This window comes from Scardinius erythrophthalmus, assembly GCF_964197995.2.
Source record: "Scardinius erythrophthalmus genome assembly, chromosome: 7".
Lineage (NCBI taxonomy): Eukaryota > Metazoa > Chordata > Actinopteri > Cypriniformes > Leuciscidae > Scardinius > Scardinius erythrophthalmus.
The window spans coordinates 25472793-25486272 of record NC_138227.1 but is presented as its reverse complement, the minus strand read 5'-3'; the positions used below and the strand labels follow the sequence as shown (position 1 = coordinate 25486272).

Genomic DNA, 13480 nt, shown 5'->3' with positions numbered 1-13480 from the left:
CAAAACTAGACGGCGTGCTAAACATTGATCTTGACATACCGTTCTCCCTGACCTTTACATTAAATTAGGTAGTTCTGCAAAGTGGGGAAGCTTCCTCATGCCTTCAGCCTTCAAGATAAGTCGCACACGTAGGCCTATTGCTACGCAATCGAAACACAATGCTTGTATCTGCGGCGAAAGTGAAGTGGGTTTAAGTTTCAGTGGTTTGCTTTCAAAAGACCAACAGGAAGGCAACGTTCAGAGCCGTTCCTGTGATGACTGACTCCCTCATGTGGCTGTCTGTAGTAAAATGAGCCAGAGGTTATACAAAAACTGTTGCGCTGTTGCTCACGGTTGAGTCTGAATTCAATTCAAGCAGGGATATGTATGTTGCACTGAATCAACTTTTATTTTGAAATAGCTTACAGGTAGGACAACGGTAGTACACAAATAAATTATTAAAAAAACCGAGTTCATTTCAAATTGTCACTTTGACTACTGTTCATCATGCATATGTATTAAATTAACAAATTACTAGACATTTTGAAGACTATTTACAGCACTTTACTTCAAAAAAAAGAAATTAAATACAATTAAAATAAAATACACAAATAACCAATAAACCATTTGCAATAAATCTCAAAATATTTGAACAATTACTCTAAAATATGTCATATAATATAAAAATAAATCTTTGCATTTTAACACATACAAAGAAGAAAATATTCCCTTTGAAACCCATAATGGGCTTGAGAACTATCCAGCCATCTTTTATTATTTACTTTTGTAAATATAAATACAGATGGTTTTGATTCTTCAGGTGAAATACCTGACTTACAAACAATCAGAAACTGAATTGTGGGTCTTGTAATTCTTTAAGGAACAGGAATAGAATCTGAGAGATTTAGACGTATTATTTGTTATACAGCAAGATTTCCCAGTAAGTATGCGATGCTTCAATCGATAGGCGCAGGGAATCGGGTTTTATATCCAGGCTGATGCTCTCTCCGTTTGTCAGCTTGACCAGCCGGGTCAGTGTCAATGTTCCTGGTTCATAGCGAATAACCTCGCTCAGTTTTCTGAGTTGTGTAGCAGGACCTTTGTTTCTGAGCAAAATAACTCTCGCCTCCTTCTCCATTTGATGTAGGCCTATGGGTTTTTCGAAGATAACCTGGGCGTGGATATAGTAAAAACCGCTGGTTTTAATTTGGACAGTGTTGTTATTTAAGTGGAGGGAGCTGCTCTCACATGAATCACTGCATATCCAGGTTTCATTCTTGTCTGAGGAAGAGAATGGAAATATTAGTTTGCAGTCTGAAAACCTTTCCCAATTATTAACACTTTATTCTGTGCTTTTGGGAGGAACACAATGCCTAAATTCATATAATGATTCAAAACTCCTTGAAAGACTATTTTGTGGTGGTGTATTTAATAAAACAGGAAGTTGGATACTAACTAAACTATCTTTTCTTCAAACAAAATTGTATCTTTTTTTAACAATTCTTATGTTATATATATATATATATATACATATATATATATATATATACATATATATATATTAGGGGTGTAACGATACCCTCATGTCATGATTCAATATACATATCACGATACTGAACTCACGATACAATATTATTGCGATACTCCAAGACATATGGTAAAAGGTTAACAAAAATGTATTGTTGATTAAAATTCTAAATTTGATATTACATTGTGGGGGTAAATGGATAGGTGCGATAAAATATATAACTATACACAGGTATATCATGATTCTGAAGCTGAAAATACAGAATTATTTTAGACGAATATGCCTTGCACTGTCACTGACTAGATAAAATAATGTTGGCCACTTTTTACTGGTAACATCAGACATTTGGCATTATCAGGACCCACAAATACTCACCCATTGCATTATTATACATTATATTTAACATTATATATAGTAGTTTTATGTAGTACTGACGTTAAAACTGAGAACTAGAATTTTTTCCTCACACAGAAATTTTATTTTGGATGAACTATAATCAAAACATATTGTCACTATCCACGATATATATTGTTGCATTTTTTATTGCGATATATTGTGACACAATATATTGTTACACCGCTAATATATATATATATACAGTATATATATATATATATATATATATATATATATATATATATATATATATATATATATATACAGCGCTTGACTGTGGCGAGTGGTTTTCCAAAGTTACTAGCCACTCAGCATTTTCACTGGTCACAATTTTGACATTGATACCATGGGGGAAAACTGCTACATAGATATTTTTAATATTATCTGATAATTTGGCAGCAGGGTATATTGCTGTCACTTTAAGACCCGATGCACGGGTCCATTATACTAATACACATACGTTTTCTGTCTCAACTGTTACTTTCACTTAAAACATAACTGACTGTGTTGAATGAATACTCGTCAAGACTACATTATTACATTATTTTGCATGTATTTCACTGTTAAAGCGCAATAAGCAGCAAAAAAATAACTCAATTTAGTTACATTATATGCTCTTCACGCTCTTATTCATGCAAATTTTATTTTAAAAATATAAAAAGTTGCTACCAGGCTCATTGCTATTAAATTCTAACACAAATACATTGAAGAGTATAATTTAATTAATTTAATTGCTCTTATCATTTTCTTGTGTAAATGTTCCATTTGTGGGGGTCGGAGCTGCCGTTCATCCCACATATATATGATAACACACTTCACACAGGACGTGAAGTGAGGTCAGGGAAGGAGAGCCTTTTAAAGGAACGTTTCGACCTCCTTCCTCGTACATAGAGCCGTGCACATTTAGACTAGTTAAATTTCCACTGATTCACAACGCCTCTGCGATAAACATTCAGCGTCACCTCAGAAGTGTCATTGTGGTGACTGAATCTGGTTCAGCGAGGCAACAGTCACACGAATGAGATGAGAGTGCTTAAAAAAAAAGGTACGACCTCCTACTCAAATGGGTGAAGGTGAACTTCCAGATGACCTCAAGTTCCCTCACAGAAAACGACAAGTTTATTTACGAGCTTATTTACAGGTGTGATGTGTAGTTGAATGTGGTAACTTGACTTAAATCACTTTTAGGCCACAAAAGATTCTTTAAAAGCAGAGAACCACATGTCCAACTTCCTCAATGCAGTAGAGAAACCAAGAAACATAGTGACAAAACCAAAAGTCCCACTATCTCTTTTTTTCATGATACAGAGAGAAGTGAGAGATGCAGAAAAAGTGCAAAAAGGGGGAAACGGGAAAGAGAAAAAGTGTGAAGAGGTCCACAGGAAGAAGGATGTTCTCTTACCTCTGATGAGAGTGATATGGTCGTTTAAAGACGGAATGTAACGGTATCCTGAAAGTGCAACTTGATTATTTTCACTTTACAAATAAAAAAACTAAAACTATTATTTAAAGAGATACAAATTTCCCCAAATAGGAATATTTCCCAGAATGAAAGATAGCTTTAAAAAAAAAAAAAAACGTTAAGACTATTGACACACTTTTCAGACTTTTCTTTTCACATTGGCAAGGCTATCACTGTTCACAATAAAAGTTTCTCATTTCTCACCTCTCTGTTGGTCATGTTTGGTGTTGTTTTCTGTAAAAGAATATTAGATTGTTACTTTCATGACGAAGGTGTGCAATTTTCCTTTGAATAAAATGTACTTGTGGCGGAAAACAGATTAATAAACAAACCTGTTGAATTGGGCTCTTCATTTACTGTCTTTTTTGTTCCAGACTGAAAAAAAAAAAAAAAATATATAAAAATGTTAATCTCAAAATGACAATCCAACCTCTCATGAAAATGTTACTATTTTACGTGGTGGCTATTTTGTATGAATTCGTACAGTGTGAATTGTTCGATTTTTCGAAAAAAGTAAACATAAAGGTCCACCCCTAAACCAGACCACTACTGGGACATAAGCAGATCGTACAAAAAAAAACGAATTAGATTCTAGGAATTTGATGAGAATTAGCCAGCAATTCATCAAAACGTAAAATGTGTTGAGACTGTGTTGGAAAATGAACAAACAACCGAGAAGTATCAGATACTATTGCAGTAAAACTTAAGTGTGCCATTTTTTGGTATACAATACTGTACTATAAAAACGTGACTTTCAAAACTTTGCTCTGTTTATTTGAGCAGCCCAACCAATAACATTTGCTCAACCTATAGCATAAGGCTGGGGTCGGACCATTGGATATACCAATGCCAGACAGGAGAATATGCTTGAAAACAGGCTACACTAAAGTTTTTCTACATGATAAGAGGCAGTGTGGTTTGAGGCAATCACAGGTCACTTTACCTTTTCGCTTATTCCAAGATATACCGTCATTATCAAAAGAGCTGAAGACATCAGGCAGCACCAGCCAACCAAGAGGCGGAACCTGGGGTTATTTGTGCCAGTCATCTCTGTGACTAGCAGAGCCCAAGAAAAAGGAATCAAATGAATCAGTGAAACCAAAGATATATTCACTGTGAATCAATTAGGAGAAACCTGATGCGTGACCTAAATGTATGGACTTGATCTATGTACAGCTTAAGAAAGCACAACATCATGTGGTGAGCAAATCTATTTAAACCTGCAGGGATTGTACAGTATATGAATATTTGCATACAAACCTATTAATGCTTTTACTTACAGGCCTCAGACCATCTAATCTCCCTCCTCACCGGCTTCTAGTTTTGCATGTGTGTCTGTCTAAAAGAGCAGTGGTTTGTCTCTAAGGTGAATTCCCATGTTGCCCGCAAAGATACCCAGTCCTCATACCCAGGTGGGTTGAACGTAACCCACCGAGTGTTCAGAAGTTTGAAGTTGGACTTTTTTTTTTCTGTATACATTGAATTGAACACATTATCTTCCAAAGGAAATGTTTTACTACTGATGTGACATTTCGATTTGGTGCCAGAATCCATTAGTTCTTGCAAGGAAAGTCATTGTGTGTTTTCTGTCAATGTGTGAGTTTCTAAAGAGTTTTCCTAAGAGTTTCCCATTATTGTTCCCCTCAGCTTTCTTAGAACCAGTCAGCAATACAAAATGAACCTTCATTTACCCGACTGACATAATCAGTCTAGTCTAAAAATAGTGTCATACTGTGTGATAAACCTATTTTTAAAAGGAGACTCCTTGAAGCCTGTAGATGGCCAATGTGTTCAAGAATATAACCAAACATTTAGGCTTAGGAGGATAAAAAGTAACATTTTAAGAATTGGTAATTGGAAATTGCATCAACTTCTAAACTGAATGATATGATTTACGCATCCCCTATGGTGGTTCTAGCCCTAAATGTGTTGTTAAACTCTATAAAGATAGACTAAATGGCTAAATTCAAAGCCCCAATGGAAATTAATTGTTCAATTAAAATATGCTGTAAGGAATATAAAGAATGACACTCAAATGGCAATATTCACTAAGAAATACCATACCAATACCAATGTATGAGATTATGAGAGAGATTGCTTCACTCACCTTAGTGTGTGCTGTAGTGTGAAATGTGACTGTGAGATTGAATGAGCATCTCATCTAGACATGGTCTGTCCCACAGGGTTTCCCCTTTTTTTATGCTCTCATGTTTAAACCCTGGACCTTCTCTCTCTCTCTCTCTCTCTCTCTCTCTCTCTCTTCCTCTGTTTCTTTCGGTAGCAGCTGTGGTTGGAAACATAAGAGAAGGTGGATGGTCAGAACCTCACAACTAGACAGAAATTAAGTATGCTTATGCTTATAGAAACTAAGTTGCTAAAAGTGATTGGACATATACATCGGCTTCAGTGAAAATAAATCAAATACATTTTTTTAATTTCTGCCCATTTGTCGTAACAGGCGCAGATTTCAGCGGCAACACAACAGAGATGATATAATGATAACTGACATGTGTCTGCCCGTTTAGGCAAATACACGTCAGTCCTAAAACACTTTCTCTTCAGCTCTACCAGACTTCTGAAAAAGAGGAAAAGGCGGTTTGCCTAAGGCGATATTAGGGGTTATGATGTGTATGCATGATTGTGGTTTTTCATCCGGGGGAGGAGGGGGGGGTGTGGCTACCATGTTTATACTGAAGTTGTTGTTTTTTCACCTATATCCACTGCATTTCTTCTTTTCTTCTCTTGGATGTGTTGGGACATCCCCCATTTAGATGCTTGTACTTTCCTATGAAGACATGCATACCACACACTCCCACACAGAAGCCCACACAAAGACAAACACACTTGTACGGTCACTGTCTCTTTATTGCGAATAGTGAAGTGAACAACCCTGGTGTAACATCAACAAACACATTCCTAGAATATTTGTGAAGGAATTCTTCAGATAATATCAAAATAATTAAAGTAGAAAAATAGCAATGTCTCTAATAGGATGAGCCATATTTGATGCAGTAGTAACTACGGGTGTAACGATTCCCTCATGTCACGATTCGATACATATCACGATACCGAACTCACGATACGATATTACTGCGATACTCCAAGACATGTAGTAAAAGGTTAACAAAACATGTACTGTTGATTAAAATGCTATATTTGATATTACATTGTGGGTGTAAATGAATAGGCTTGGATGATTCTGAAGCTGAAAATACAGAATTATTTCAGACGAAAATGCTTGCACTCTGTCACTGACTAGATATATTTAAAATAATGTTGGCCACTTTTTACTGGTAACATCAGACATTTGGCATTATCAGGACCCACAAATATTCCATTGCATTATTATACATTATATTCAACATTATATATAGTAGTTTAATGTAGTACTGACACTAAGACTCTGATAACTTTTTTTTTTCTCACACAGTAATTTTTATTTTGGGTGAACTATAGCCTACACAATACAGATTGTCACTATCCACGATACAAATTGTTGCATTTTTTGCATTATGATATATTGTTACACCTCTATATCCAACATCCTTCTGAAAGTGATTCCAACAATTATCGATCACGCCATTAAGGGACTTTTACATCAGTGGTGTGTGGTGGTGTTTTTAAATGAGGAGGTGAAGTCCTCACTTTTTTTATGTATCAAATGTAAATGTATGTCCCTGTTACACTTAATTTTCTTGGTTAAATAAACATTTCATAAAAAGAGAGACCAAATACAACTCTATTTTGTATTTTTACACTTTATTAAAACCAACTATAAATTTAATCAAGTTAGTATTTGTACGCATTTTTACATTTATTCCAAAATAATAACTAAAGGCTGTAACAATTTAAACAATATGTATTATTTGTGAACTAATGGTCAGCTTTTCTTTTTAATAGTCAACTTATTTTCAGCGGTCATCAAGCTGAAAATCAAGCACTGTTGACAGACACAGACATGAAGATGTACCTTTAATTTCCCCAAGCTGATTGCTCACTAAAAACCACCACAGTTATCATGTTTCATGTTTTCAAGTTTGATTTTGATGTGACAAAGCAGTGATATCTAAGTGGCTGAGTTGTTTTTTACTTTTTTATTAGTCTTCCCATTAAAGGGTTAGTTCACCCAAAAATTTAAATTCTGTCAGTAATTACTTAGCCTGGTAATACCAAACTCTGCTACTTCGCTTTGCTTCGTAGACAGAGTCTGGAATGGCATAATTGAAAGCGTTTTCTTTCTGGCAGGGGGCGGGGGTGGGGGGCTTGTCTGAAGTTTAAAATCATTGGTTACCCGTAAGCCAATCATATAACGTTTGGTTATGGCGTGTGTTATGTGCAGGCTCAGCCGTTTCTAACTTCCACTGTAAACACATGTATGATGCGAAAACAAAACCATCGAGCGAAATACCGGAGTGAACATGGCTGTGAACGACTTTTGCAGATTATGTGAAGTAAATCTACGCATCCATGGTACAATCAGCGTCTACGTCACGTCTCTCAGCCCGCCCTCTGTTCGTTGATTGGCCGGCTATTTTCAGGCCGGAGGACAACGGAAAGACAGGGCGCTATCTCAGACTGAGTACAGAAGCGAACTGAAATCGAGCGGAAGTACGAAGTCTGATCTAGTCAGGCTAGTAATTACTAGTAATTACAGTAATTACCCTCATGTCTTCTGGGTTGTACGTCAGAACGTAGGCTCACTATTGGCCGACGCTGGTCATGTGTGTGATGCGTGTGATGCTGGCCAATAGTGAGCCTACTTTCTGACATACAACCCAGAAGCACTGCGCTGTTACACTACGTGAACTTACTCAGAGCCCCACACAGAAGAAAATGAATAGTTGAATAAAGTCGTTATTTTTGAGTGTGTTTTTTGTGCACAAAAAGTATTCTCGTCGCTTGATAAACTTAAGGTTGAGCTATTTTAACAATGTCTTTACTAACTTTTCTGGGATGGCAGATATTGATTACATAGAAGGCTATAGGAGTGAGCCAACTCTCAGATTTCATCAAAAATGTCTTAATTTGTGTTCCGAAGATGAACGAAAGTCTTACGGGGTTGGAACAACATGAGGGTGAGTAACTACTGAACTAACCCTTTAAAACCATCATTCTCCCAAGAACGCGCATGAAAATAAGAGGCGGGGTTTATCGCATGAACCAATCATATCAAATCACAACAGATCCTATCCAATCATAGCGCAAAGGAGGCCACTGAAAGCCTCCCGCTGTAACTTCACCTGCGGGTGACGCTGTTGGACAGTGGTACTTTATAAAAACGATCTTTTACACTTTTTAATGTCACATAATGTAATATTTGCGTTGTTTTATTTTTGTAATATCGATTATTTCGCCAGAAACGCCCCTGGTTCACATCAAGGACGATACTGTAAAGCTAATAATCACTCTAAATTCTACGAGAATAGCGAAGTCCACACCACAGTTATCACGATAACGTCACAGAGGAGCGATATTGTTGGAATACCTTTCAGAATAGTTTGAACAGCTTATGATTGATAATCAGAATGTTATTGTTCTTTTGTGTGAATGATAATTATCATTACAGTTATCGTTCTTGATGTGAACGGGCTTTGTCGTTATAGTTGTGGTGGTGTGGTTATTCTTGAACGGTTAGAATGTTTTTAAAACTTCCTGTATAGTTATCGATATCGGCTAGTTATATTTATCGTCCGTGGCATGAACAAGCCTTAAACCTGCAAAATAGTGTGTGACAGGATGTTCTGACGCTTGGGGTAGGAATCAGAAGAATAGGCGTATTGTTAGAAATGCCCTGTTTAACCTACTATAGGTTTTAAAAGTGATAGTGTAAAATAAAAGTGTTAATATGATATTATCAAAGCTATGCTAACTAATACTAAATACTGGTAAAAGACAACCAGCTAACAAACACTGTCTCGTTTTGTCAAAACAACTATAGGCTACTTTTGTGAAATGACTTGGTTCTTAAATATCAATTACCATATTCATTATGGTACTATAATGTATTTAAAAAATACAAGGTATTCTTGTTGTAGAATAGATTATATGGACAACCATTCCAGTTACTGGGCTACTGAAATTGTAGCACAACTATACACGTGTCACAGCATTTAGTACAGATACGATAGAGAAAAGTTTGAAAGTGTAACCTCCATTCCTTTTCTAATTAATGAAGGTGGGGACTCATATCTTAATGAGGGAAACTTAAGCAGATCTTTGCTGGAGATAAGATCAGATGCAGAGATATAAATAGAAGGTCAATAACAGTTTGTAGGCGGATACTCTTCAGTGGGAAACTCTCATTTGTGCTCTTGGTACTTTTTTCAGGTCAGTCTTCTTTGCTTGTTTTGCGAGAGTCTCTCTGTTTTCATTTGTAGGGGAGGGGGAAAAGACACATTCAGATGTGTGTGTTTAGAACAGGTGAAGGAATCGAAAGAGAGAAGAAGTGAGAGAGAAAGGAGGAGAGATTATGATCAGATTTTGGGAGAATATGAGGCACATTCTCTTCAGTATTCCATTTGAGATACTGGTTTGGTGACATTATTTATGAGGTTAGCCACAATGATTATGAAATGCCCTGTGCTTTCCCCACCGTTGTATTTTGCAGCTGGTACAAACAGATCATCTATAGAGCCAAACAAGATAAAACTGGATATGAAAGTAAACTGTCCAGTTGACTGTAGTTGACTGCAGTTGCCTATATAGACAGGTATTCATTTTAAAACACTATGCATCATACACTTGCCGACTTGCGGAAAAACTACGCTAAATGACTGAGGATTACACAAATAAAGACTGAAAGTCTTTATGACCACTACAAACTCACACAGAAAAATGCACCTCATTCCTAGGTGACGCGTGACAAATGAAAACAATGTGTTCTAAAATCGGCTCAAAATATTAAACTTGTTTTATATTCTCCGACTGGACGAAATCATAGTCTGAAGCTAACAGAGTCTGTGCGCATTACATACATGCAATTTTCTGCCAAAGCACCCAACTCGGATTGCCAAAAATCTGAAGATTGGCTTTGACTTTCAGAAAATCATCCAGACTGCAAATCCGGGACAAAATTTTAAGAAGGTGCTGAAAAGGAACCCCTAAAGTGACTCATTTGTTGCTTTCCACATAGCCATCATTTCCACAGACGGCAAAATACTGTTCTGTGATCTCACAATTAATTACAATACAGTTTGACATGTTTCTAAGCTAACAAAACACAAAAGAATGGGACAAATAATTTATTTTAATTGAAATAAAATATTTTATTGACACTTTACGGTATTGAACGAAATGTATGTGTATAATCAACATTTCTCTTTCTAAGTCTGCCATCTTAGATTTATATAACAGGTCAAAACCTATAAATATCAAGGACTTTTACAATGTCCCAAGCCTGGAAAAGGCTTTCCTGGGACAGGTGTTCTAACAAAGTCGCAAAGGTCATGAAAAAAGTCTATATATTTACATTTTTGTGGTTTTGGAGCTTGTGTACAATAAAACTCTCCTGAAAGACTTAGTCAAGACTGATTTGTGAGTAAACCATTGTTTTGAGTCACTTATTTTTAATAAATCATTCAAATCAACTCACAAATTGGTCTGACTGATTTCTAAGCAAATCAGTATTGAAATTATTTCCAAAAATTCTTACCCAGTAATCAGAAATAGCTGGAAAGGTCATGGAAATTGGTTCAAGTGTGTGGGAACAATTGAAATGAAAACTGGAATAATTTGCTCACTGCACTTTCATCGATATTCAGACTCAAAGGCACCTATGTTTGTTTGTGGACTAACTAATTTACATGTTTAGGTTATTTGTTTTATGGAATAAACAGCCCATTGTGTCACAATTTCCAACTTTTCCAGCATCCATCTTCCTCTCAAGCTGACTTCTTTCCATAGTTGGTTTCTGGTGAGGCCATTTCAACATGGGTTACACCTTATTTTGATGGGCTCCTTTAGACTTTTTTTTACTAGAAGTACAATTTAACCTTTGTCATCTCATATTAGAGTACTAGTTGAGTATTAGTAGACTGTTAGGGGTATAGGGTTAGGGTTAGTGGAATAAGTTGGCATGTAGTTGCAAAGATACTTATATTTAAGTTAATATAATATTTGTTGGGGGACCATCACAATAAAGAGTTTGCCGATATTAAGCAGACAGTCTGCTAATACTCTTATGAGAGCTAGTTGATATGTAGGTGTAACGTTACTTAGAGTCAATAGAATGTTTAAAGGTGTCAAGGTCTGCGTGTATAAACAGCACGAAGACGAAGGCGATTCAAAATAACAGTCCTTTAATGACAACATTGAACAAAGAATGATGGAGAACACAGGGTATAAATACATGTAGCTAACAAAAGGAACTAATGAGCTAACTGATGGACAACAGGTGACTATAATAACTAAAATCAAACACACAGGAAAACTAAGGGTACGTTTACACGACAACGATATGCTTAAACCGAGAAGTTTTCCCTTTGAGTTTACCACGTACAGACAACACCATTGTCAAAACAATCCCCCCATTCACACGGATCAGCGGAAACGACTAAAATCACTGTATTCTGCTGCCAGACCATTAGATGGTGATAAAACACTATAGATTGGACACGTAATACGCATGTGTCGTCGTTTTCAGAGATTTGCGTTTTTGTCGTTTACACAGAGACTGTTTTCAAAAACTTGCACTTTGAAACCCGTTCAAGAGCAAAAGTTTCAGACGGGACCGAAGGTGCTGCAGGCAAATCGACACCTGACCAAGGCGAAACCTGTGGGACAAGGGAGCCCGGTGGAGTCGTAAGGTTGAGGGTTTCTGGTGGAGCTGAGGGAGGAGCCAAGGCAGAGACAATGCGTCGATAGACCGCGCGCAGTGAAGTGTTGGGTTCAGAGGCTGGAGACTGAGCCAGGGGATCCTCTGGACTAGGCAGAGCTGATGTGCTGATGGCCTGAAGGACTGAAGCAGAGCCACATAGTTCAGTGCAGGAGATGAAGAGGGATTGTAGGGGCTGTTAGAGGAGGTGGGAGAGGGAGGCTGGAAGGGATTACCGGAGATTCAGGACTAGGCGGAACCAGCGGGAAAACAGGAAGTTCAGGGCTGGATGGAACCAGCTGGGTCTGGAGAAACAGAGGAATATCCACAAACACCTCTAACAGTCCGAAAAATGTTCCAGCAAACATAGCAAACTTGCGGGCGGAGCTTTCCTCCCAGCCATCGAACTCCACTAACATTTCCTCAGTAGCACACGATGTAGCGGGCTCTCACGTCTGGTCAGACACACCTTCTGGTTCAGGCTTCAGGCTGACGACTCCTTCCGTCCGGTGTTCAAGTTTGGGCTCGTCAGTTGCGGCAGGCTGAAGTCCACGGTCTGCTGTCGGCTCTTGTTCAATCTCCATGGTGGTGGATGTCTGATCTCTAGATGTGGAGTGGGGCTGGTGTGGTCCTCAGCCGGGCCGATGGTGAATGGTGAGTTGTTGCTCACCAGCACCCACTCCACGAATGCGGCAAAGATTTCTCAGGGACCATCCGCTGGAATGCGTGCCTTGGACCGCTTGCTCAGGCCGGGGTAGTAAAATTAAAAGAGTGAGCGGTCCTTGTAGTGCATCTAGCATGCAAAATGGAGGAAGTCCCATGTGTGTTCTTCCAGCAGAAGGTCTCCCTGCTTGAGGCAGAGAAGCTGGACGCGGGTAGGTCCAAAGTGCAAAAATGAAAATCAAAAAGGGAAAAAACACAGCAAAAATTAAACTGTATTGGTCCATTCTTCTGTCATGGTTTGTGTGTGTGTAAATAGCACAAAGACGAAGGTGATTAAAAATAACAGTCTTTTAATGACAACACTCAGGAGAATAGAAAGATATTCAAACTACACACAACATAACATGAACAAGAATGGACAGAACACAGGGTATAAATACATGGAGCTAACAAAAGGAACTAATGAACTAATTGATGGGCAACAGGTGACTATAATAACTAAATCAAACACACAGGAAAACAACGTCAGGGGAAACACAATATAACATAACTATGACAAAAGGGGACCATCAAAATTGAGTTTTAACTCAACGTGTTCTACAACAAGTGTTTGTATATTGCTGTAGTAAATATGAATACA

The 13480-nt window shown here is 37.5% G+C and overlaps 1 protein-coding gene across 1 annotated transcript; it reads right to left on the bottom strand.

Moving 5' to 3' along the window:
• Positions 1 to 367: 367 nt before the first annotated feature.
• lta (lymphotoxin alpha (TNF superfamily, member 1)) lies at positions 368 to 5566 on the bottom strand. The gene is made up of 6 exons (XM_081369747.1): positions 5473 to 5566; positions 4309 to 4421; positions 3698 to 3740; positions 3570 to 3599; positions 3306 to 3353; positions 368 to 1260 (listed from the first exon to the last, which is right to left on the bottom strand). The coding sequence occupies exons 2-6, from the start codon at positions 4411 to 4413 to the stop codon at positions 893 to 895; spliced, it is 594 nt and encodes a 197-aa protein (XP_081225873.1). The 5' UTR covers positions 4414 to 4421; positions 5473 to 5566; the 3' UTR covers positions 368 to 892.
• Positions 5567 to 13480: the final 7914 nt, after the last annotated feature.

Excerpts from the sequence above, each read along its gene's own strand:
- lta (XM_081369747.1), bottom strand. The coding sequence starts at position 4,413 with ATGACTGGCACAAATAACCCCAGGTTCCGCCTCTTGGTTGGCTGGTGC. Across the intron at positions 3,741-4,308 it reads ATCTTGGAATAAGCGAAAAG|TCTGGAACAAAAAAGACAGT; the intron begins GTAAAGTGACCT and ends TTTTTTTTTCAG. Across the intron at positions 3,600-3,697 it reads TGAAGAGCCCAATTCAACAG|AAAACAACACCAAACATGAC; the intron begins GTTTGTTTATTA and ends ATTCTTTTACAG.